The sequence below is a fragment of the Phoca vitulina genome, unplaced genomic scaffold (genome assembly GCF_004348235.1).
Source record: "Phoca vitulina isolate PV1807 unplaced genomic scaffold, GSC_HSeal_1.0 scaffold43, whole genome shotgun sequence".
Lineage (NCBI taxonomy): Eukaryota > Metazoa > Chordata > Mammalia > Carnivora > Phocidae > Phoca > Phoca vitulina.
This window is the reverse complement of record NW_022589746.1, coordinates 10,318,684-10,341,137: the sequence shown is the minus strand read 5'-3', so window position 1 is coordinate 10,341,137 and position 22,454 is coordinate 10,318,684. Positions and strand designations below refer to the sequence as shown.

The window sequence follows — 22,454 nt, the reverse complement described above, 5'->3', positions numbered from 1 at the left end:
CAAACCGGCTACGAGTGTGTTCGGAGCAGTGAGGGTGCGGACATTTAACCAAACACGTCAAGGCTCTTAAGAGCAGCCCTGCCTTTCACTGACTGATTCTGCTCCTTAGGAATGCATTCTAAGGAGACTGTGTGATAGAAACACAGAATCTAATCTTAGTGCACACTAAGAGAAGGAATTAAATAAATTATGGGACAGGGCCCTAGGCCCTAATCAGAGGAACTCTTATTTGCTAGAATTATAGGCAATTTTTATTTTCTTTAAACTTTGCCAAAAAAAATTTCTTAAGTAGGCCCCACATCCAGCATGGAGCCCAACACGGGGCTTGAACTCACGACCCTGAGATCAAGACCTGAGCTGAGCTGGACGCCTAACCGACTGAGCCACCCAGGCGCCCCGAAATTTTTTTGTTTTTGTATACAATGAACACACCTTCCTTCTATAATCAGCATAAATAAAAAAATGCATATGACTTTCTGAAACTATTTTAGAGATGAAGCATAACATGGCATGTTTGTAGTTAGTTTTATTCCACGTAAGAGTCGGTGTACTTTCTTATTTTCTGTTTAAAAGTCTCTGCACTTGGAACGCCCTTGTTTTCTATCCTCTCATATCCCCATACTGCTAAACCAGGAAACCACGTGCTAAGCTGTGGCTTCCATCAATTCCTTCCATGTCAAGAGAACCATACACCATGTCTAGCCATTGATACGAAAGTCTGAATTTCCGGAGAACGTTGTGAACTATTACTCCGGATTCCCTGCCCTTCCCCTCGTCATTATTTCTGCTTGGCATTAAAACAAAAAACAAACACACACCTCTATTCAAACTAACATTACTTTTTTATATTTCACTTCTCAGAACAAATACAAACTCTGTACCAAGACACTCTACCAAGCTCCAGTCTTCATCACATACGTACCTATCGTGGTGCCTTGAGAGTGACCCACATAATACACTTGTTCTTGGCCAGTTTTATTCAGAATGAAGTTAATCGAAGCTGGCAGGTCATAATTTGCCATTTCATCAAAACTGGAATCCAAAAAAGGAACGCTTTCGTTAAGACATCACATGCAAACACAACCCCACGCCAACACAACCCCACACCAACACAACCACCTGCAAACAGTAAGGACACAGTGGGATGAGCGCCCATCAGCTGAGCCCAGCGGGGTAAAGCAGCACTGAGCGCAGAAGACATCAACGGGACTGTGCGGGCCCCTCACCACTGTCCTCCTCTTTCATACAATAAACTAGTTTTACCCATTCTTGAACTTTTCCATACGTGGTGATCAAACAGGCTGTACGTTTGCGTCTCTGGCTACATCCATGCTGCTGTGCAGCCGCTAGCCATTCGTTGTGTAAATACACAGCACTCCATCTGTCCATTCATTGCTGATGGGCATTTGGTAGTTTCAGACTTTTCACTATTACAAATGGCGTGACAACATATATATCCTCACACGTGCCTTTGGGAAAAGCTCCCATTCTTGCATTTCCTGTCCTTAGGTAAGCTGTGGTTTTACAAATGGGAAACAAGCCCGAAGGAGTCTACGGCTCTGACCTTCTCTAATACCAGGTACCAAGACACCGCCCTGGACCCGTGCACGGGTGCTGTTTGTCATCAGGAGGTGCGTGAGCAGACCGTTACCTGGCGTGCAACACACCAGGCCCTCTCCCTGTATCCTCTCCTCTGATTCTCCCGACGACCTCATGAGATAGGTATTTGTTAGCCCCATTTTACAAAAAAAGAATACTGACACACAGAGGACTTATGCAACAAGCACGATGTCCTGCAGTGAGTCAGGCAGAACCAGAAGTAACAGAGGGGAGAAGACAATTTCTGGAAACAGAGAACAGTGCATGTTGATGGAGGAAGGAAGAAGGTTCTAAGACACGATTAACCCAGCAGCTCCCACATGGCTGGGAATGCCAAAATAACTAAAAACCCATAAATGAATCTAATTCTTAATATGCAATTATTTGCTTGTAATTTACCCGACTGTGATTTACTAGATTCCTCACCAGGTTTAAAGCCTTCCACGAGCCATCAGTTCCCCCTCTCCTACAATCCCAAGTTGCCCATCGGATCTGCCTCCCCGGATGTGTCTGCGTTAAGGGTGCGAAGGAAACAGCCCCGGTCACGATCAATTCCAACGTACCTGAAGGTCCAGAATTCATTCTGGGAAACTGAAAGAGTCTTGTGTTTCCGAGACCAGGTGTTCCCCCTGCTGTTGCCCAGCCACACGTCGAAACCGGCGTCTGCCAGGATGAAGCCCAGGCTGCTGTTGGGCAGGTTTGTGACCCAGTTACTAGAGTCTGCCAGCAGGCCATGCTGCAGGAACACCACTGGCTTAGGACCTGAAAAACATTCGGGTTTAGGAGGCAGAAGCACCTTGCTGTAAAGCCAACGTGCGATCTTGCTGAGCAGATCATTCATAAAAGATTCCAAAGCAAATAATGAGCTAAGAACAAATCCAAATTTTGAGGTAGCAATGTATTCCTATATGACGCAGGTAAAGAATATTTTTTTAAACAGTGCTGGCAAAGGAGTAGCAAAAATAGACTATTTTGCATAGCTGATAACCAGACACAGTGACTTAACCGTAAAAAAATATATATATATATTTTTAAGACCTGATGAAATGTTTCTATAATTTATTTGCTCCAGTAATTGCATTTCTTACAATGTATCCTAAGGAAATAAACCAAAAGGCAGAAAAAGACTATATACAAGGGCACCTGGGTGGCTCAGTCGGGTGGGCGTCTGCCTTCAGCTCAGGTCATAATCCCAGGGTCCTGGGATCAAGCCCCCATCGGGCTCTCTGCTCAGCGGGAAGCCTGCTTCTCCCTCTGCCCCTCCCCCTGCTTGTGCTCTCTCTCGTTCTCTCTCTCAAACAAATAAAATCTTTAAAAAAAGATTATATATATACAAATTCACAAATATATCTATACATATTCTTTTATTTACATATATATTCTTTTATTTATTTATTTTTATTTTCTACTCACCTATACACTGATGAAGTGGAAAAACAAAGACTCAGGAGCCAGAGAAACATGACCTCTGGCTGTTTACATCATGTTAAGCCCATTTAGTAATTCATTAACCAAGCACTCATTGAGCACCAACTACGTGCCAGGCGTTCCCAGCACTGGGCACATGGCAGAGAACAAACACAGAAGGAAAACAATTCACCGTCACGGAGCTGATGTTATACGGACCACGAGTGTTAGACAGACACACCCAGGTTTGAACCTGTCCTCTCCAACTTCGGACTCGTGCCCTGTGCAAAGCACTGCAACATCCCCTGAAACTTACATCATCCCCTGTAGCAGGGAAATGTCATACGCACTTTATGAGGAGTAATGAGCCAGGAGATATGACATGAAAAGTTCTTAGCAAAGTGCCTGATACACAGTAAGAGTTCAATAAACATTAGCTCATTATTGTCACCTAGCCAGTCTGAGTCTCCGTTCCATAAATAACTGTCAGCAGAAATAAATGAGGTAATTAAGTGACAGACACAGAGATCACAAAGTAAGAGCTCCCTTTGCCTTCGGCCTGTTTATTAGGATAGTGAAACGCTGGGGGCCGGAGAAGCTGATTGTTGAGTGGTCAAATAACTCACTGCAGTAATCCAGCCATCTACAATGACAAGGACCGCGGCTAGCCCAGAAAAGTTGATAACCCAGCCTGGAAAGGGGGGAAAAAAAGCAAAGCACAAAACAATAGACTACTCTGGACAATAGCTAGACAGCAATGATGTGTGCAAACAATAAGAGGTGTAAAAATATCAAGGAGAAATAGGAAGAAAGATTCGTCCAGGGCGCCTGGGTGGCTCAGTCATTAGGCATCTGCCTTCGGCTCGGGTCGTGATCCCAGGGTCCTGGGATCGAGTCCCACGTCAGGCTCCCTGCTCAGCGGGAAGCCTGCTTCTCCCTCTCCCACTCCCCCTGCTTGTGTTCCCTCTCTTGCTGTGTCTCTCTCTATCAAATAAATAAATAAATAAATAAATAAATAAATAAATAAATAAATAAAATCTTAAAAAAAAAAAGAAAGAAAGATTCGTCTGGGCAGATGGGAAGTGAACTGACAAATGTTTACTCCTGTTTATGTCCTACGATGGATTTGGTAACTAATGAACTGCTTTTCAAGTGGCTGTCCCTCTGAAGCAGGTGGGCTCTCCAGACAACTCCAGGAGGCCCAGTCCAAATACTTCGCAGCACGAACACCACCCCACAGTCATGCCGTGTGGACGCTGCTCCCCGCATCTGTAGAGACCGCGCGATGGCCTGCTAAGCAAAGGTCCAAACAACTCCTGTGATTCTGTAATGATGCACGGCAGCCAACTGCATGGCAGGGGCCATACCTGTGACTTTCTCCCGGGGGGGAAGGACTAGAGAGCAAAATAGATCCAGATTGGGGCAGCGTGACAAGCACTTCGTTGTCTTCAGCGTTCATTCTGGTGCGGCGTTACCAGGACTACCTGACTGACAAAGCTCTACGGACAAGGCGCTGTGGGATCCATGGCATCTGAGAGGCTGGCTCAGTGAAGAAGATCCTAATCTAATGGGGGAAATAAGAATCATCACAGAAAGTTCAAATGAACTTGTGATGCAATCACAATTACTGAAATTAATTTGTCGTTAAATCGCAGCTCATGAGATGTGTTTTAAGTAACAGCTGCTCTTCAGCAGGGCTGCCCTGTGGGGACGGTGACAAGAGGCAAGGTCGCTCAGGGTAACTGGGCATCGCCCCGTGAAGCCACACGATGCTGTTCAGCACCCATCCCTTCGGCACCGTAAGACCCATGTCTCTCCTCAAAGGGGCTCTGGGGCCGCACCAGGAGGAATAAGACTTAACCTTAAAAGATCAGCAAGTCAGGCCGATCGAGGCAACCCTTTGGCAACATTCGGGCACGACCAGGGCTGGACTGCCTGGTTCCAAGAGGCGCTCCTGCCCATCATCCATGACCTAAAACCATGGTCTGCCCGTGGAGCCGTCTCCCCCGGGGAACGGGGACCAAGGATGGGCCAGGGGCATGGCAGACTGAAAACCTGCCTCTGCTCAGCCGACTCCTCAGGGCCCAGCTCTGAGAACGGCAGGAATGGTCTCAATGGGGAGGGAGTGCTGAGGAGGGGGCGGGGGGTGACGAGGGGCAGCCCCGCCAGGGCTGAGGCTGGAAGGGGAGGCAGGGGTCAGCCTGTGGGAGGCCAGATGTCAGTTCCCTCCCTTGGAGAACGTTTACAACTCCCCTGACATCTCTCTGTGTTGTACGTCCCTCCCTAACCTGGGAGCTTCAAAGGAGAAATGTGGAAATTGGCAAGGTGAAGATACACCGGAAAACTCTTTGAACACCACCAGTCAATAATTCCTGGATTCCCACAGGCAACGAGAAGTCACGGGTGCTCTCTCAGAAGGTAAGCATGAAGCCGAGAAAGGGCGGATGGCCAGGTGAAGCGCGTGCCCAGGCCCCACGGCCGACCTCGTGCTAGACGTGGGGGACACAAAGGTGGGTAAGCCACACTCCCGCCCCCAGGGAGCTCCATGCCAGCCCCGGAGACAGACGTACAATTACCTTCTAGGCAGCGTGAAGAAGCCAGACCCCCACCCAGGAACGCCCCCAGGAAAGAAAGTCAGGCAGCCAGAGTCAGGGACATGGGAGCCAGATTTTGAGAGAGAGACAGAACGCCCCATGGAGGGTTCTGGGGAAGAAAAGGGACCCTGGATTTGTGGAACAGACAGGGCGCCCCAGGCCACAACCAGACGGGACCCCAGAGCGCACACCAACAGCCCCCTGCAGGAGCCGGATGCCAGGCGAGGCCAGGGACCACTGGTAAGGGTCAGTGCCTTGTCTGACCTGGAGACATGAGGGACCCTGTGGGGAGCACATCCTTCCAGCTGGGCCAGCTTCCTTTCCTTCTAGAACCAAAGTGCCCCTCTGGGCTTCCAGCACCCATGCTTTCATCAGACAGACAAAACATTAACAAAGCCTGGCCTGGGGTGGCAAAGGGGTGCAAGAAAGTTTGTCCCTTCCCTCTGGCGATCAGTGACTGCAGGAGGACACCCAGAAAAGACAGGGCCCTGCAAACGCCCTGCCCACGCACCTGCTGGCTTCCCTCACCCGCTCCCACCAAGGGAATGAAAGGAAGGCACTGCGTCCTTCTTTATCATCCCGCTACCAGTCAAGGACTTAAGCATTTGCTGGAAAAGAAGTATCTCTCTGGGAGGCTCAATCCTACCGCCATTCACGTCTTTCAGTGAGTTACTTTAATTGGATTTCTTTTCACCTTGCTGAGAAAAGCTGACTGAAGTAATAACTCGCTATTATTACACACTCGTTCGCTCTAAGGGACTGCGCCGAAAACAGAACAGGACATGGTGGCTGAGAGAAGTCAAGTACTTTACCCAAGGTTGAACGAGAGCTGCTAAAAGGGGGAGTCGGGACTCGAACTGGGGATGTCTGATGCCAGGGTCCATGCTCTTCCCCGCTTGGCCATAAAAAGAAGGTTACCAAGAGAGACGTCATTCGGTAGCATACAGAGGCCCTTGGAGAACGACAGGCTGAAGAGGGAAAGCTATCTTGGAGGGAGCCGGAGCAGGCGCTCAGAAGGAAGGAAGCTCGCGTGGATGGAAACTCAGAGGAGGAGGCAGGGACGCGGTAGGCAGCCTTGCCGGCTCAGCAGGGCGCCCAAGCCCCAGCCCAGGCCACGCACTGCAGCGCCTGAGGCCTGGCTCGTCTGAGCGACAAACCAACACAACGGCACAAGGGCTGGCTCCCGGCTGTGCCCAGAGCTGGCTTGTTGGTCCCAGACTAGCTGGGGGCTGAGGGGAGGGCCTGGAAGCCCCTCAGCCCAGAGAGGGCCAAAGGTCACCTCAATAGCACAGAGCCAGGGAGGGGCAGCGGCCCAGGGCCCGGCCCGCCACAGTGCTGCCTGACTCAGCCCAAATACGGGTGGAAGCGAGAAGGGGATTTCAGGCTCCAAAAACGAAATGTGCTGAGCCCACAGTCCAACAGGAGGAAGCGGACTGGGCGGGTGGGGAAGGCCCTCCTGCCCCCCAAGGCACTGGCCTTCTCCACCGCTGTGCTCCAACGCTGTGAAATCAGCTGAGTCCAAGAAGCACGGGGACAACAAAATGAGGTCACCGAGGTCAGGGTGTTAGCGTGAAACAGACCTTGGTTCTCGCCAGATGGGAAACCTTGTAAGATTTACTCAATGTCTCTGAAGTCTAAGTGCTACTTTCTAAAGTGGGAATCACACGGTGGCTGATACGCAGTAAAGCTCAACAAGTAACAGCCGCTCGTAATCGTAATAAATATATAAAGGTCATACAGTATTATCAGAACACAAGCACTGTGAAGAAAGATAAAATGAAGTGGCATCCCTTAGCCAGGATACTTAATCACGGTTACAGCAGGAGCATACTAAGTGCTGACTATGTTAGACGCCGTGCCAAGCACCTTGCACACATTATCACCGAACAGCCGAGTGGGCCCCCAGATGTGTCTGCGTCCTAATTCCCAGAACCTGTGAATATATCACCTTACATCGTAAAAGGGGCTTTGCAGATGTGATTAAAGGTTTTGAGAGGGAGATATCACCCTGGATTAACTGGCAGGCCTGTGTAACCACAAGGGTCCTTCCGAGCAGGAGGCAGGAGGGCCAGAGAGAGAAAGAGAGAGAGAGATTGGTGGAAGACGCTTCGCTGCTGGCTTTGAAGGCGGGAGATGGGGCTAGAAGCCAAGGAATGTGGGCAGCTTCAGGATGCTGGAAAAAGCAAGAAAACAGACTTTCCCTTAGAATCTCCAGAAGGAACAGCCCCGCCAACGCCTTCATCTTAGGACCTCTGACCTCCAGAACTGTAAGACAATAGATCTGTGGTGTTTTGAGCCACAGTATGGCTAAGGAATCTCCACACAGGTGCATAGCCAACAACCCTGAACCAGAGCAGACGGGTGGGAGTACGTCTCCGAGGCCTCAAGGAGAGAGAGGCTGGGCTCCTTGCTGCTTTGGAAGGAGGCTGCATAACCTAAAACCTTCCAGAACAGCTTCGAAGGTAGGCTATGAGTCACATACGGGCTCCCCCCACCCCTGCTCCCGTGCTAAGGCAGATTCTAGACAGAAGGGCCATGAGGACTTGCTTATGGAGTACATACGCTGCCGCCGTGCCGCACGGAGGAAGGGACGCTCAGAATCGCCCCCTGTTTCAGACACCCCTGCCATCATCCACGGGACTGGACGATGCAAGCGAGCTTGAGACCCAGTGAAGTCGGCCCTCAGCCATGCACGAGCCCAAGGTCCAGGGCAGGTGCCAACCATCCCTGAGACAGGATTCAGGTCACCAGAAACTGCTGAACCTTCCCCAACTACTCACGCTAGACCGCAGCAAGCATCCTGGCATCTGGTTAATTTGTAGGCATTACTAGTATTTGTCACAACAGCTCCCGATTATGGATCCGGCCCTGTGTTCCACTTGGATTAAGCTGTCACAAGAGAGATGCGAAGATCCACCCCCCTGCTACAGATAAGGTAACCAATGCCTGCAGAGAGAGGGAGGTTAAGTGACCTGCACACTCACCCCAAGTTCTTCTCATTCCAAAGTCCCCGCTTTAACCACTACTCCAGAAAAATGTGTCATTAGAGAATAAAGTGGTAGGGGAGAAGAGGTGTGCTTACAAGTATTCTATTTGAACCCGGCCACTTCAAAGCAAGCCAAGCACTCTTTCCCCAAACTGGCTGCCTATCAAAATCACCTGGAGCACTTCAAAACCATACACGTTTTTGGCCCAGCTCCTGATTTAGGGCACTGGGAACTCCAGGGGCAGAGCCTGGAAGGATTTATTTTCGACAGGTTCCATCAGCTCTTCTGAAGCAGCCTGTCCACAGCTGGGTTCAAGGTGGCTTCATCCAAAGGGGAGCACGGACGTCCTCTGCTCATCAGCCCGGCCCAGAGAACACGCTGCCTAAATGCCCAGAGAGAGGCCAGACGTGGAGATCCCTGGCTGACATCCGAGAGGCTCCTGGAGGGAGTTTCAGAGCCTCCTTCTCAAGGATTATTAAGAGTAGACCTCCAGGGGCGCCTGGGTGGCTCAGTCGTTAAGCGTCTGCCTTCCGCTCAGGTTGTGATTCCAGGGTCCTGGGATCGAGCTCTGCATCCAGCTCCCTGCTCAGCGGGAAGCCTGCTTCTCCCTCTCCCACTCCCCCTGCTTTTGTTCTCTCTAGCGCTGTGTCTCTCTCTGTCAAAAAAATAAATAAAATCTTTAAAAAAAAAAGAGTAGACCTCCATTCATCCCAAGCAAGGGACGACGGAGTGAATTTCTGCAGTTAATGCTGGTTTGAAGCGTCGGCCTCAAAACACAGCCAAAAGCGCAATCAGCAAATAATAGTGGGAAGCCTTGGTCATAACACTGAGAGTCACTGGAGAAAATAAGAAGGAGGAGCTCATCAGGGCGCCTGGGTGGCTCAGTCGTTGAGCGTCTGCCTTCGGCTCAGGTCATGATCCTAGGGTCCTGGGATCGAGCCCCGCATCGGGCTCCCTGCTCAGCGGGAAGCCTGCTTCTCCCTCTTCCCTGGCTTGTGTTCCCTCTCTCGCTGTCTCTCTCTGTCAAATAAATAAATAAAATCTTTAAAAAAAAAGAAAAAGAAGAAGGAAGAGCTCATTGCCAAAGCATTTATTGCCAAGAACTGTTGTGACAGAAGCTGGTGCACAGGTTACCTAAACAGAGCACCTCCCACACCGTGGCTTTATCAGGGGCATTGCTGTCGTCCCCAGGGCTGCATGGGTAGGAGGTCGGTCCTAAACCAGCCGCCTTAGCACAGGCAAACTAATCAAGCCCTATAAATGCTGGTTTCCTCATCTGTAACAGGGACAGAGTGCATGAGAATCCACTTCACGACCCACAGGGAGCACTTGGCCCCTCCCCAGGAAGCCCTCAGAAAGGTGTGCACTTTGCCACGGGCCAGATCACCGTGCTCACATTCCAAAGTCGCCCTGCTGAAGAGGGGTGACCCTCTGCAGGAGGGGACACGATAGTGCTCGGATCACAGAGCAGGCCAGAGAACCACCCCGATCTCCCCAGCACCAGCCACAGCCACCGTGGTCGCTGAACAACCCCGGCAGCGTCCCCAGCACCCCACGCGGAGTCTGGCACATGCTGCTCACTCATGACAACCCTGAGGAATGAAGGCAATCGCCAAGGAATCAACAAAGAAAGAAAACCCACGACATGTTCCCACGCACCCCACGTACACTATACGCACCTTCCGGGTGCCTTAGTTTACTGGACACCAGGCCTCTGACTCACTCCCCCCACCTGGCAGATGGAGACTCCGAGGCCCAGAGAGAAGCAATCACCCCAGAGCGCACACAGTGTGCACGCGGCCGAGCCAGGACCCAAAGCCAGGTCCATGCAAAGTGGCCTTTGTGTTCTCCCTGCCCCTCGCTGCGGCCACGGCCTGCCTTCGAGAGGCTTCGCGCCGTGATACCTTGATTGAGTTCGTGGAGCCTCACTGTTGGCCAAATGCTGGGGAATTACCTAGCTCCAATTCCAACTACTCAGTCAACAGAAGGAACAGAGAGAGGCCCCAGAGGCAAGCGTGTCACGGAGGGGACTCTGGCCCCCAGACACGGTTACTCCTTGCTCGCTGGCCCTCCCTTCCATACTGTCTGTGCACAGCTCACAAATCCTGATAATCGACATCTTTCTCCTTCCCTTGTAGTGTAGGATACATTCTGCGTCCGTGCATTCGGGCTGCTACAACAGAAAACCACAGACTGCAAGGCTTGTGAACAAGAGAAATTCTATCTCACGCTTCTGGAGCCTGGGAAGTCCAAGATGGAGGCTCTGGCTGATCTGCTGTCTCGTGGGGACCCCCTCCTGGTTCACAGACGGCTGACTTTTCACTGTGTCCTCACAGAAGGGGTAGGGGAGCTCCCTGGGGTCTCTTTTCTAGAAGGACATGAATCCCGTTCACCCAGACCCGAATCACCTCCCAAAGGCCCCACCTCCAAACACCACCACATTGGGCGTTAGGGTTCAACAGAGGAATTTATGGGGGGACATAAACATTCCACGATAGCACCTTCCCTGTCATTCAAAACAGAAACTAGAGCTTCGTGTGTTCCGCACAAGATGTTCTATGGGCCTTATTTCATCTAATTTTCACAAGACCCTATGAAACAACAAGTGTTATTCTTCCTGGTTAGTAGATGGAGAGGTTAAATAAACTGCCAAGGTCACACACCTAGTTATGGTAGTACAGCAGGAACTTAAACTCCAGGCCGGGGTTGCTAACACGCTCGCTCAGTGTCTGCACACATACGAGGCGTCCGGCCTCTGATTCCATGCCCAGCGCGGGACGTCCCCCACTTGCATCCGTGGCTGTCTCTGAGCTCAGCAGGACCAAGTCCTTCACCAGCGTGGCCTTGGCCTTCGATGCCCTGCTCCACCGAGTCCCAGGAAGGCCCAGCCCTGGAGGAACTCTCGGAGACACTGAAGACAATCAAACAATCAGAAGCAGCTTCGGCCTCAAAGAGCTTACGATCTAGTGAAGGTGCAAATCACACACACACCGTCACCTACATAACCCATCATGACCTACAGTCTTCCCGCCCTCCATGCTAGGAAGGAAACTCCCAGAGGGCCATGAGAATGAGTGGATGGGCAGTCCTCCCTGAAGAAGTGACGTGGAGGGTGAGGAGGGTGAGGAGGGTGAGGACAGAGAATGGGTGAACAGGTAAGACGGGTTAACAGGGAGGAAGGGGGGGGGGGGGCAGGGGCCGGGGGTGCTGGCAGGGCGCTCTCTTCTGCTCCAGCCTGACTCTCTGCTCCAGCCCCAACTTGCGTATGGGAGGCGACAGGTGGAGCTCCCACTGGTTTGTGCCGCTCCGGTAGGCAAAGGTCCAAACACGGTCCGCTACCCCGAGAGCCATCAGAACCAAGCACAGCTGGATGTGAGTTCAGCTGGCCAGAGTCCAGAAGCCCGGGCATCCATTAATGACCCTACATCTGCCCAGTGTTGCCAGGAGGCAAGGAATTACATCTCAGCTCGCCCAGGGCTCTGGGAAGCTTGTTGGAACACACCATTTACTCAAAGAGACGGTTCCTTCAGGAATCGCGTAGAAGAGAAGAACAGAAAATCCAGAAATAATCAGAATCCTAAAACAGTCAAAGGAGAATATAAGTCAATGGTCTTTCTGTCCAAAGATCTAATTCACGAGCCAGACTGTGAATTTTCAGTTATGACTTAAAAAGCTCAAGGAGCAAGCGTCTTTGCCAAGCGTCTTTGCCAAGGCCAAGTTCAAAATGCCTGAAGACAATTATTCATGTCCCAGAACACCACTTCACTCATTAGGCCATCAAATACCTATCATAGATCATATCAGATATCATATGTGCATGTATGCATTTATGTATATATACATATATCAGATACAAATAATCCACTATTGGTGCTTCGACAATTGCTTTATGAACAATGTATTTCCCAATGAGGCAAGAAGTCTTGCCTTGTTGTAGTCACTGTTCTATTTTAGGCAAGACAATATGCATTTCCTTGTTTTAGTCAAATAAAATAAATATCTAATTATCATGGGATCAACTCACTCAATACTTATTACATAAGGTTGCATTCTCTAATTCAAAGAACACTGTCTCAGCAGTCAGACTGGCTGGGCCACTATTCTTTGCCTTAAAGCCATTTTCGTTCTCTCTTTGTCTCACCCAGTAAAATGAGGGTGTTCATCTAGCACACAGGCTCCAGAACCCAAGGATTCTACCTTGGAATCCACTAGGAAGTTATGTTAAAAATGCAAACTCTGAATCCTGGCCTCGCACAGGACCCTGAGACCTCCCTAGTGCTGCTAACATCCCATGACTTTATGAAACACAGCTGAGGACACGAACGAGAACCACTTCCCTATTAAGGATGAGTTTCCAAATTTCAATTCCCTTTTGAGTTAGTGCAGAGCAGGGGTAACTCAACGCTTGACAGGGAAGTTGGCGTAACACCGAGAAGCACACACACAGGCTCCCCAGGCTGCTAAGAACTTTCTAAATAGGTGCTCCAAGCTGACCGGTCGATGGGAGCTTGAGCAGACAGGCAAATGATTGTGTAAATCAGCATATTCTTTACTGGGTCCGTACACTCTCTACAAATGTATGTCACATATGTGTGGGCACAGCGTTCTGTGCCATTTCGCTGCAGGGAAGGTGCATCGCCTTCATGCAGTTAAGAGCCCCGATTCTGAAGACTGCGCTGATGTGACTCTCAGTCAGGCTGGTCAACCGTGCTGAGGGACACAAGGACGACAAAGACACAGCCCCTGCTGCAGAGAGGGGTGGTGGGCAGGAAGCAGCACAGAAATAAGTCCATCCCAAGGCAGAAGAAGGAAAGCACCTCCAGAGTGTTAGCGAGCGGTTTGGGGGTTCAGGGGAAGAACGTCTCCTTCCCGCTCAAGCAATGTGGGAGAGCCACCAGTTAAGCTGGGCCTGGAGGGAGGGGAAGAATGGTTTTTATAAACATAGAAATGAAGATGGTGGGCAGAGCGAGCAGCATCCGAGAGGGCTCAGCAGAAAGGGAATGCCTCGCTTGGACTTCAGAGTGCTCAAAAGTCGTTCTTTGATACTATTACTATAGCGGACACGCCTTTAGTTACTCAGAGTTGGGCTAAGGTCCCAGCTTAAACCCGGACAGCTGATAAATGACAAAGGTTTCTTCACTAACGCGGAAACCCAGCTGGGAACCGATGGGCCTGAGGTCTCCTACCCCACCGTGAGCAGACACGGACACCTCACGCATCATGGTCCGTAGCTGTCATATGACACTGAGGTGCTGAATCCCGAAGGTCTCTGCACACACCCTCGGGAGCTTCAAAGTTCTTCTGCAGTGTGAAAGGTCCAGACAATGGAGAAACAAAATATTAAGGAAAGGTAGGTCACTTCGTGTGCCAGGGCCCTGAAGAATGCCGAATGGCCCTATCCTCTAACGACCCCTGGGCTCGAAGAACTTCATCCTGCAAAACTACACAAGATGGATGAGACAGGGGGCAGGAGAAGGAACCATGTGGCCAAACCCTGGGACCATAGAGGCCTCCAGTAACCTCTAGGTGAGGCGCTCCGCACAATCCGAGGACCAGTGCCTGGAAGTCGCTCCCCACACTGCCTCAACTGAGGTCATGCAGCACGGCCAGAGAGCACAGAAATGGAGAAAACCCACTTAAAAAGGGTAAGAGGGACGGTTTCACCATCCCCCCCCAATAAATGAAGAAATGGTTTAAGGCACCCTGCAATGCCTTGTAATTAGTACAGATGCGGGGCATTATATCTGGGTGTAGTAAATGCATTAATTTCCTAAAGGACAAACAATTTTCATCTACCTGTTTTGAAATTCTTCCTTTTTCTGATACATGGCAAGCCTCAAAAAAGAAAGCGGCCCAAGCCTCCCCCAGGTCGTGAGCTTATTCCAGGCGTCCGGTTAAATGGGCACGAAAGCATTGAGTAGGGTGGCGGCCCGGAGTCAAGAATGATTCTGCAGTTTCCGGGGCAGGATCACTGGGAGGACAATGGTGTTATTAATGGAGGAGGAAGTCAGGGGACGAAGTGACATGAACGAGAGGATGAGTTCCGCATTGGGTGTGAAGGACTCTGAGGAATTCTTTGTGTCTGTGTGGCTTAAGTGAGCCAAAGTAACACCACTGACAACGGACAACGCTGACCCTGAGTAGGAGGAGAGGACAGTGAGGGGTCTCTGCCAGGGACCGTGGACGTGCAAACCATGAAGAACCTACGCAGTGCTCAGGGAGGCCAGGAACTGCCTTAGATAACGGAGTCATCTGCCGCAGAGCTCCTTGAATGCGCCCCCCTCCCAGCCCCGGACCCCGGGCTTAGGGCACAGCAGGTGTGAGACATGCATCACTGACGCCCTACAAGGAGACCTCTGCAGAGCACAGGTAGCAGGTGGGGACCTCACGCTGTGACCAGATTCAGACAGCTTTCAGTCTGTGCCCCCCATTCTGTGCCCCGCAGCATGCACGCCTGCCAATAACAACAACAACAGAGTAGGGACTAGACCCCATAGAACCAGAGTGACCAAGCCTAAAAGGGAACTTTGGGATCATCCCAGCCAGTCTGCTGTTTCTGCAGGTGAAGAATCCAAGGCGCACAGAGGCGGAAGCATGCATGCGTCCCTAGCAGCCGACGCAGATCTGGCATCGAGCTCTCCTGACTCCTTCCTGCCACCCAGCAGCATATGGAGACTCGGGCTCCCTTTCCTCACCTTGGGGTGCACAGCGCTTCCCCTGCAGGAGTACGAACGTGCATGCATACGTCCTTAGGGCAGGCGGCACTCTGCGCTAACTGCTGCGTGACACGGAAGCCTGGGGGTGGGGACAGAGAACGCAGGGGGTGTGTTCTCTGAGCGTTTTTACATGAGTTCCTTTTAACAGTGATTCACGTTACTAATTCTATTAGTCAACTTACCACTTTTAAGAGAAATGATATCTGTACATATTCTTCTTTATATGGGATCTGAAATCAAAGGGTTTACTAAAAAAAAAAAAGGCATGGAAAGTAAGATCAGATGTTCACGCTGGAATAAAGTATACATTTTGTGTGTTTTGAGCAGGAAAAAAAAAAATAGAAGCCCTCACAGCTCACTACTCATTTTTGCAACACACTTACAAGAAGAAAGCTTAACAACATATATGTGTAAACCATAAAAATCTCAAGAATAAGAAATGAAATTTCAAAAAGAGCACTGTCTGGCTCAGCCACTTCAGCATTACAAAATGCCTCCTTATAGTCAGAATTTATGGGAGAAAAAAATAGACAAACCAGATTATATTTAGAAAAAAAAAAGAATAATGCTACAAAGCTCATGTTAACATAGGTTTTTAGTTTGCTTCGAATAATAATTTGGGAAGGAATTGAGGCAAAAAGGCCCTTCTGCTCACATAAAATGTTAGTTAAAGAACAGTTAGTCATCAAATTTCCTTAATCTTAATTTTCCAGGGAAAATCTCTACAAAGAGCAAATGTTAAAGAATAAGGTAAGTCTGGAGAGATGATTGAATGGGGATCAGATCCTTATTCTGATACATGTTTAACAATTTCAAGTAGTCTGTCTAGAAGTTCATTAATCTGAACTGGAAACCACAGTTTTGCTATGGGAAGATATGTACATATCTCCAAAGCTATAAGAACTTTCATATATTGCTAGCAAGAGTAATTACTAGAACAAGACCACATGAAAAGCAATTTAACAGTATCTATCAAAATCACAAATGTATACAAGATCCTCTGACTCAAAAATTCTATTTCTGGAAATGGATCTTATAAACAAACTTGCACACATACAAGGTTATTTTCAGCAGCAAGATCTGTCTTCTATCAGAAGACTAGAAACCGTCCAAATGCCCATCACTAGGACATCTGTTAAATAAGTCACGGTACAGCTATGCAGTGGAATGCCAAGTGTCTGCAGAATTGAACGGTGAAGTCTTCCATGTTTTGTATGGAAAGATCTCCAAAATATTAAGTAAAAAATTCAAGGAACAAAAGAATATGCATTACATTCCACCTTTCGTATTAAAATGGAAGCAGGGGAAAATAGTAATCTATGTTTATATTTGTTTCTAAAGAGATTTTTTTTAGAGCTAAAGAAATTCAAGAGATTTTGGAAGGATGCACACAGACCGGGGAGGTGAACAGTGAGACAAGAGGGAGGGGTTTCACCGTATGGCTTTTTATTTCCTTTAAGTTTTGAACCATGTGAATACATTGCCTATTCAATCAATTAATTTTCAAACAGCAAAAGCTATCTCCTTAATGCTCAAAACATTTCATGAATGTTTCCTTATAACAAAGAAAGCAGAGATTTCAGCATATCCTCAAACAATATTGATCTTTTGAATCCTTAAGCAAAATATGAAATTAGATGACTCATCCTTACTTCTTTCAAAATAGTATTTTTATATGCCTTGCATAAGTGTAACGCTTTTAGTACTTTGGCCTAAAAAATAACCCCATTTCAATGTTTTCAAGTTAAATCTCAACTTTCACCGACATGAAAACCAGCCAAATTCCAGCCATGCAGGTACTTCTCAGAGCTTTCCTATCTCACCACCAGAAACACCCATACCTTTGGCAGAATGGTTCTTTCTCCCGTGAGGGATTCGGTGAAGGCAAAGAATATATCCGTCTTCTGTCTCGATGAAGCGTTCCTCACTAGGGTATCCCCAGTGAGCGATAATTTCACTCTACAGAGAAAAAGAATATTGGAAACTCTATGGATAGAATCGGACAAGATCTGCCACATTAGCAGGCAAAGGAGAAGACAAAATGTCAGCAGACATTCTCCAGGCTTTGAGAAAACAGTTGTTATTGAAATTTTAGTGTGCTCAATCAAGCTCAATCTACTTGTTTTATCCATCTGTTCCGCTGACTGGTGTCTGATTAACCTTGGTTTCAACATTCTAGCATGTTCTACACCAAATGTGTCTAATTTCACCACTGCTTTGGGCCTCTCTGTTTCCATCCTGGCTCCACAAATAAACACACTTCTTTCTTTCTTTCTTTCTTTTCTAAATATGCCAGCTAATATCATGATCTACCCTATCCTCATTTTAAGAGGTCCTGTCCTAGGGAACAGAGTATAGCATTAATCTGTTTTCATCAATGAACTGATAAACTTACGCTAACATAGGACACTAAGAGACGAAAAATTGGAAATTATGATCAAAATCACACTTCTCCAATCCATGGAGCAGGTGTTAATCAGGCATCCAGCTCTTCACTGGGCATGGAACCTGCTGAAGATTCTCTCTCTCCCTCTCCCTGTGCTCCTCCCCACCATGCTCACTCTCTCACTCTCTCTCTAAAAAAAAAAAATGATAATAATAATAAAGTACTTATTTTCTTTAGTCATTTGGATTTTCCCAAGATTTGATGCCTAAATGAGGTATTTCCAGGTTTTACTGTTTACTTATGATTAATAACTTTGAAATGTGTCAATTACTCAACAAATTGTATTTGCTTATTTGTTCCAACAAAATTTTTTTTCAGATATTTTGGTTTTTGTATTGAACTGTGTTCCCTGGACATTGCTAATCACACTCCTTGTTCAACGTATTATAAAAGCAGCAGTTGGGGGCGGGCGCCTGGGTGGCTCAGTCGTTGGGGTCTACCTTCGGCTCAGGTCATGATCCCGGGTCCTGGGATCGAGCCCCGCATCGGGCTCCCTGCCCCACGGGAATCCTGCTTCTCCCTCCCTTACTCCCCCTGCTTGTGTTCCCTCTCTCGCTGTCTCTCTCTCTCTCAAATAAATAAATAAAACCTTAAAAAAAAAAAAAAGGCAGCAGTTGGTAGTAACATCCTTGCAAAGTTTTGATACATTTTTATCATTCTTTCAACAAATTCAGTGGGACTTAAAAATGAAATGAATTTATAAAAATTTCATTTATCCCATTAAGAAGTAGGTAGTTTTAACAGTTAAATGCAGTTCATAAAATACACATTACCTGATGGGAAAGTCAGCAAACCAAATTTAAGATTCAGAGAGCATGAAAAGCACAATGATCTATAAAGAGATTGGTTTGTGGCTTCATGTAGCCCACATAACGGAATTGCAGAAAATACTTGACATTTGTCACAGATGCATTTTAAAAGCATCCTTGAGACTTTGAGAAACTTACCACATTCATATTTGTTTCAGGATCCACACCTGCCAGCTTGCTTTCGAACGCCTCGGAAGGCAGGGTCCCAAGGACCAAACAGACCACCAATCCCAGGAGCTGCATTTTCATTCTGTATAAAATAGTCTATTGTTATTTGTCTGAATTTCACTACACAGATTATGTTGGTAGATTAATGCTCCCATACAAAGTTCTGAACCAGGTTTAGGGCAAGTAAACACCAGGTCAAGGGCAAATAGGAAACAAAGGACTCCAGCCATATCTGGAAACAAAAAAAAAGGGATTATTTTTTTACTAGGAAACTCCCCCCTCCCCTCCTTTGCCACCACCAGTTAACATGTGACCTTTGGAGCCCAGCACACCCACTCACCCTCCCACCATGAGGTTAAACAAAGTGTTCTGGAGAAAAAACAGAGGACAGGACTTAGAAGACAATAGGCTGAAAAAAAGGAGGGTCCACAAAGTTCCAGAGCCTGCGAGCCTCCCACCTTTTCCCTTCTAATTGCGATATAAACATTTTTAAGTTCTCATGTTTAAGTTCAGTATTAGTTCTTGCCTCCCACTGTCTATTTTTGTTCTTGTCCAAAATTACATGTCAGGATTCAAATTTGTCACCCAAATATTATGCTAAGTGAAATAAGCCAGACTGAGAAAGACAAATACCATATGATTCCACATGTTTGTGCAATCTAAAAAATGAATAACAAACAAAAAGTAGAAACAAAGCCATAAATACAGAGAACTGATGCTTGCCAGAGGGAAGTGGGTGGGGGGACGGGCAAAATGCGTGAAGGGGAGTGGGAGGTTCAGGCTTCCAGTTATGGAATGAGTAGGTCATGGGGATGAAAGGCACAGCATAGGGACTATAGTCAACAGTATAGAACAGAGTTACATGCTGATAGGCAGTAGCAGCATAACATACAAAGATGTTGAACCACTATGTTGTACACTTGAAACTAATGTAACATTGTGCCAACTAAACTTCAGTGAAAAAAGAATAGTAATAAATTTTTAAAAATAAATAAAATAAATATGTCATCCAAGGAAAAGAGTAAAATGAAAGAGAGGCTGAAAGAGAAACAGGATAGAACACCACCCGCTTCCCCTTCTGAGACCCTCCAACCACCAACAAAGATGATCTAGTTTCTACCAGTGATGGTGCAAAATCACAGCACAGCGAAGACCTTGGGGCTGAGTGTAAAAGGCAAAGTGAAGTGAGTCTCCCAAGGAACCTGGATGGTTAGAGGCAAAACTGGAACTACAGCCCAGCATCCTGCATTTTTTAAAAATATCATCATTTAAAAAAAGATGCATGCATGTATATCCATACAAAGACTTGTATGAAGGGGCGCCTGGGTGGTTCAGTTGTTATGCGTCTGCCTTCGGCTCAGGTCATGATGCCAGGGTCCTGGGATCGAGCCCCACATTGGGCTCCCTGCTTGGCAGAAGCCTGCTTCTCCCTCTCCCACTCCCCCTGCTTGTGTTCCCTCTCTCGCTGTGTCTCTCTGTCAAATAAATAAACAAAATCTTTAAAATTAAAAAAAAAAATCTTAAAAAAAAAGACTTGTATAAAAATGTTTATAACAGCTTTGTGTGTAATAAACAAAAACTAGAAAAACTTGAATACCCCAAATGGGTGAATGGATGGAGATATATATATATATATATATATATATATATGCATATACATATATATAATATGTACATGATATATACATACTATTCAGAAATAAAAAGGAATGAACACACAATAACATGGATGAATCTCAAAATAATTATGGTGTATGAAAGCCAGACCAAAAAAAAAAAAAAAAAAAGAATAAATACATAGGATTCCATTTATATAGTACTATGGAAAATGCAACCTAATCTCTATTGACAAAAAGCAGATCTTGAGCTGTCTAAGGAAAAGGGCAAGAGGAAAGGATTGCAAGGGGGTATGCACACGGAATCTTTTGAGGGTGATGGACAGGTTCACTATATTGAATTTAGGGTTTCATGGGAGTATACATAGGTCAAAACTTATAAAATTGTTCATTTAAAATACATCTTGTTATTGTATGTCAATACAATACAGCTTTTTTTAAGACCTGGGCTTAACTGAGTATTCCACAAATCTTAAAAGATTGGTTCTCAGGAGATTACCATAGTGAATTCTGCCAATGCAAGTCCTACTGATGCTGCAGTTACTTCTCCAGCAGTGATGAACCCTGGACATCTAGACAGAAAGGAGTGTAACCTGGAGCCTGCGCTGGCAAAGCAAGCTCACTTGGCGTTTATTTCTTTATGGTGGTTGGGAAGGGATGTATACTCCCAGGCCACCTTTTATCATAATCCCTACCTCCCCGAAGTCCACTTTTACTAGGGAACAGGGAAGAGATTGAAAAGGAAAAAGAAAGGTCATGCCCACAATTTAAAACAAAGAATCTTCTGGCAGCAGATGCTTTCCACTCGGTAAGGATCCCACAGAACCTGGACCAGCTGTCAACGGAGACGCTCCAAGAGGTTAGCAGCTGAAGATCCTCAACTGCATATGTCACCCTGTTCATGTTTCCTTCCAACACAACATTAAGCAAGTTTTTCAACCAACTAGTCAAGTGATTCTTGGAAGGATGATGATTAAGAAGTTTAAACGGAGAAAAAGCCCCCTTCCAGGCTGGACTGTGTGTGTTTTTCTGGGCTCTCTTAGCAACTTCTATCTCTGTTCTCTCTACATTGTAACAATGCAAGTAAGTGCTCTTCTGCCCTCATTTCGCCCCCGCCGGAAAGCAGGGCAGGCGTCTGACTCAACTTTGAACCCTTAGGATCTATAGAGTTGCCCTGCACCTATGAGATGCACAGTACAGATTTTGAAAAATGAGATACGGGTCGGTCCAAAAGTTTCGTGGCTGAAGAAAAGCCCCAAAGCAGCCTCCCATTTTGCTTCCCACTAATGACAAGGTCAACACCACCACCAATAATCTCGCTCCCATTAAACTCCCGCTACGCTCCAGACACGCCAGTAGTGCTTCCGACCTATGTTAACTACTCCTCCAGCACATCAGTACGGTCCCGTTAAATCCTTGTTTCGGGAAGCTGAGCTTCACCTAGGTCAAGTACGGGAAGCAAAGTGCCAACCGGTTAAGGGGGAGCTTAACCAGGGGAAGGGGGTAGCTGGGAATCAGGAATCCCGGTTGCCACCGCAATCCGAGGGCTCTGGGCGGCTTTGCTGATCGGCGACCGCTCCCGTACAGGAAATCGGAGGGCTCCCACGGAAGGGAGGCAACTTCGGAGACCCCGCGAAACCTGGACCACGCCGCCCGCAGAGGAGGAGCCCGCAGGTGCTCCAGGCGGGATGCGCCACGAGCCAAGCGCAGGGGGTCCCGCCGGCCTGCAGAGGCTCGGGCGTGGGGGGGTGGGGGGGTGGGGGGGGTGGCGCGCGGAGGCCCGAGCTGCAGCACCCGTACCCGGCGGCGCAGCCCGGCGGCACTCACCCGCACCGGTCTTCCCAGGCCGCTGTCCAGAGCCGCAGTGCCCGCTCGTGGAACTGGGCACCTGGCGGGGCGGGGACCGCGGGACGCGAGGACAGGTCTCCCTCCAGGCTCAGGCTACGCGCGCAGCCAATCGGAGCGGCGGGCCGCCGGGAAGTGCTGCCGAGACCCCGCCCCGCCCAGCGCCGCCACGGAGCATGCGCCTTGGGCGGGCCCCAGCAGGGCGGAGGCTCCGCCTCCCAGCCCGGGCTGATCCCCAGCTGCACCTGCAGGCCGAGGCTGAGGCTT

At 48.1% G+C, this 22,454-nt stretch overlaps 1 protein-coding gene across 2 annotated transcripts in view; it reads right to left on the bottom strand.

Moving 5' to 3' along the window:
• Positions 1–22,454, bottom strand: part of LIPA (lipase A, lysosomal acid type) — a 42,784-nt gene that overhangs the window by 9,450 nt on the left and 10,880 nt on the right. Inside the window, exons 1-5 of one of the 2 annotated variants that reach the window (XM_032430342.1) lie at positions 22,170–22,335; positions 18,697–18,808; positions 17,145–17,262; positions 2,163–2,361; positions 923–1,032 (exon numbers count right to left, since the gene is read on the bottom strand). In XM_032430342.1, the coding sequence (XP_032286233.1) occupies positions 923–1,032; positions 2,163–2,361; positions 17,145–17,262; positions 18,697–18,807 (538 nt within the window). In that variant the 5' untranslated portion in view covers position 18,808; positions 22,170–22,335. Of the gene's footprint in view, positions 1–922; positions 1,033–2,162; positions 2,362–17,144; positions 17,263–18,696; positions 18,809–22,169; positions 22,336–22,454 lie in introns of those variants that run through there. The other variant, XM_032430344.1, reaches the window with a different exon arrangement.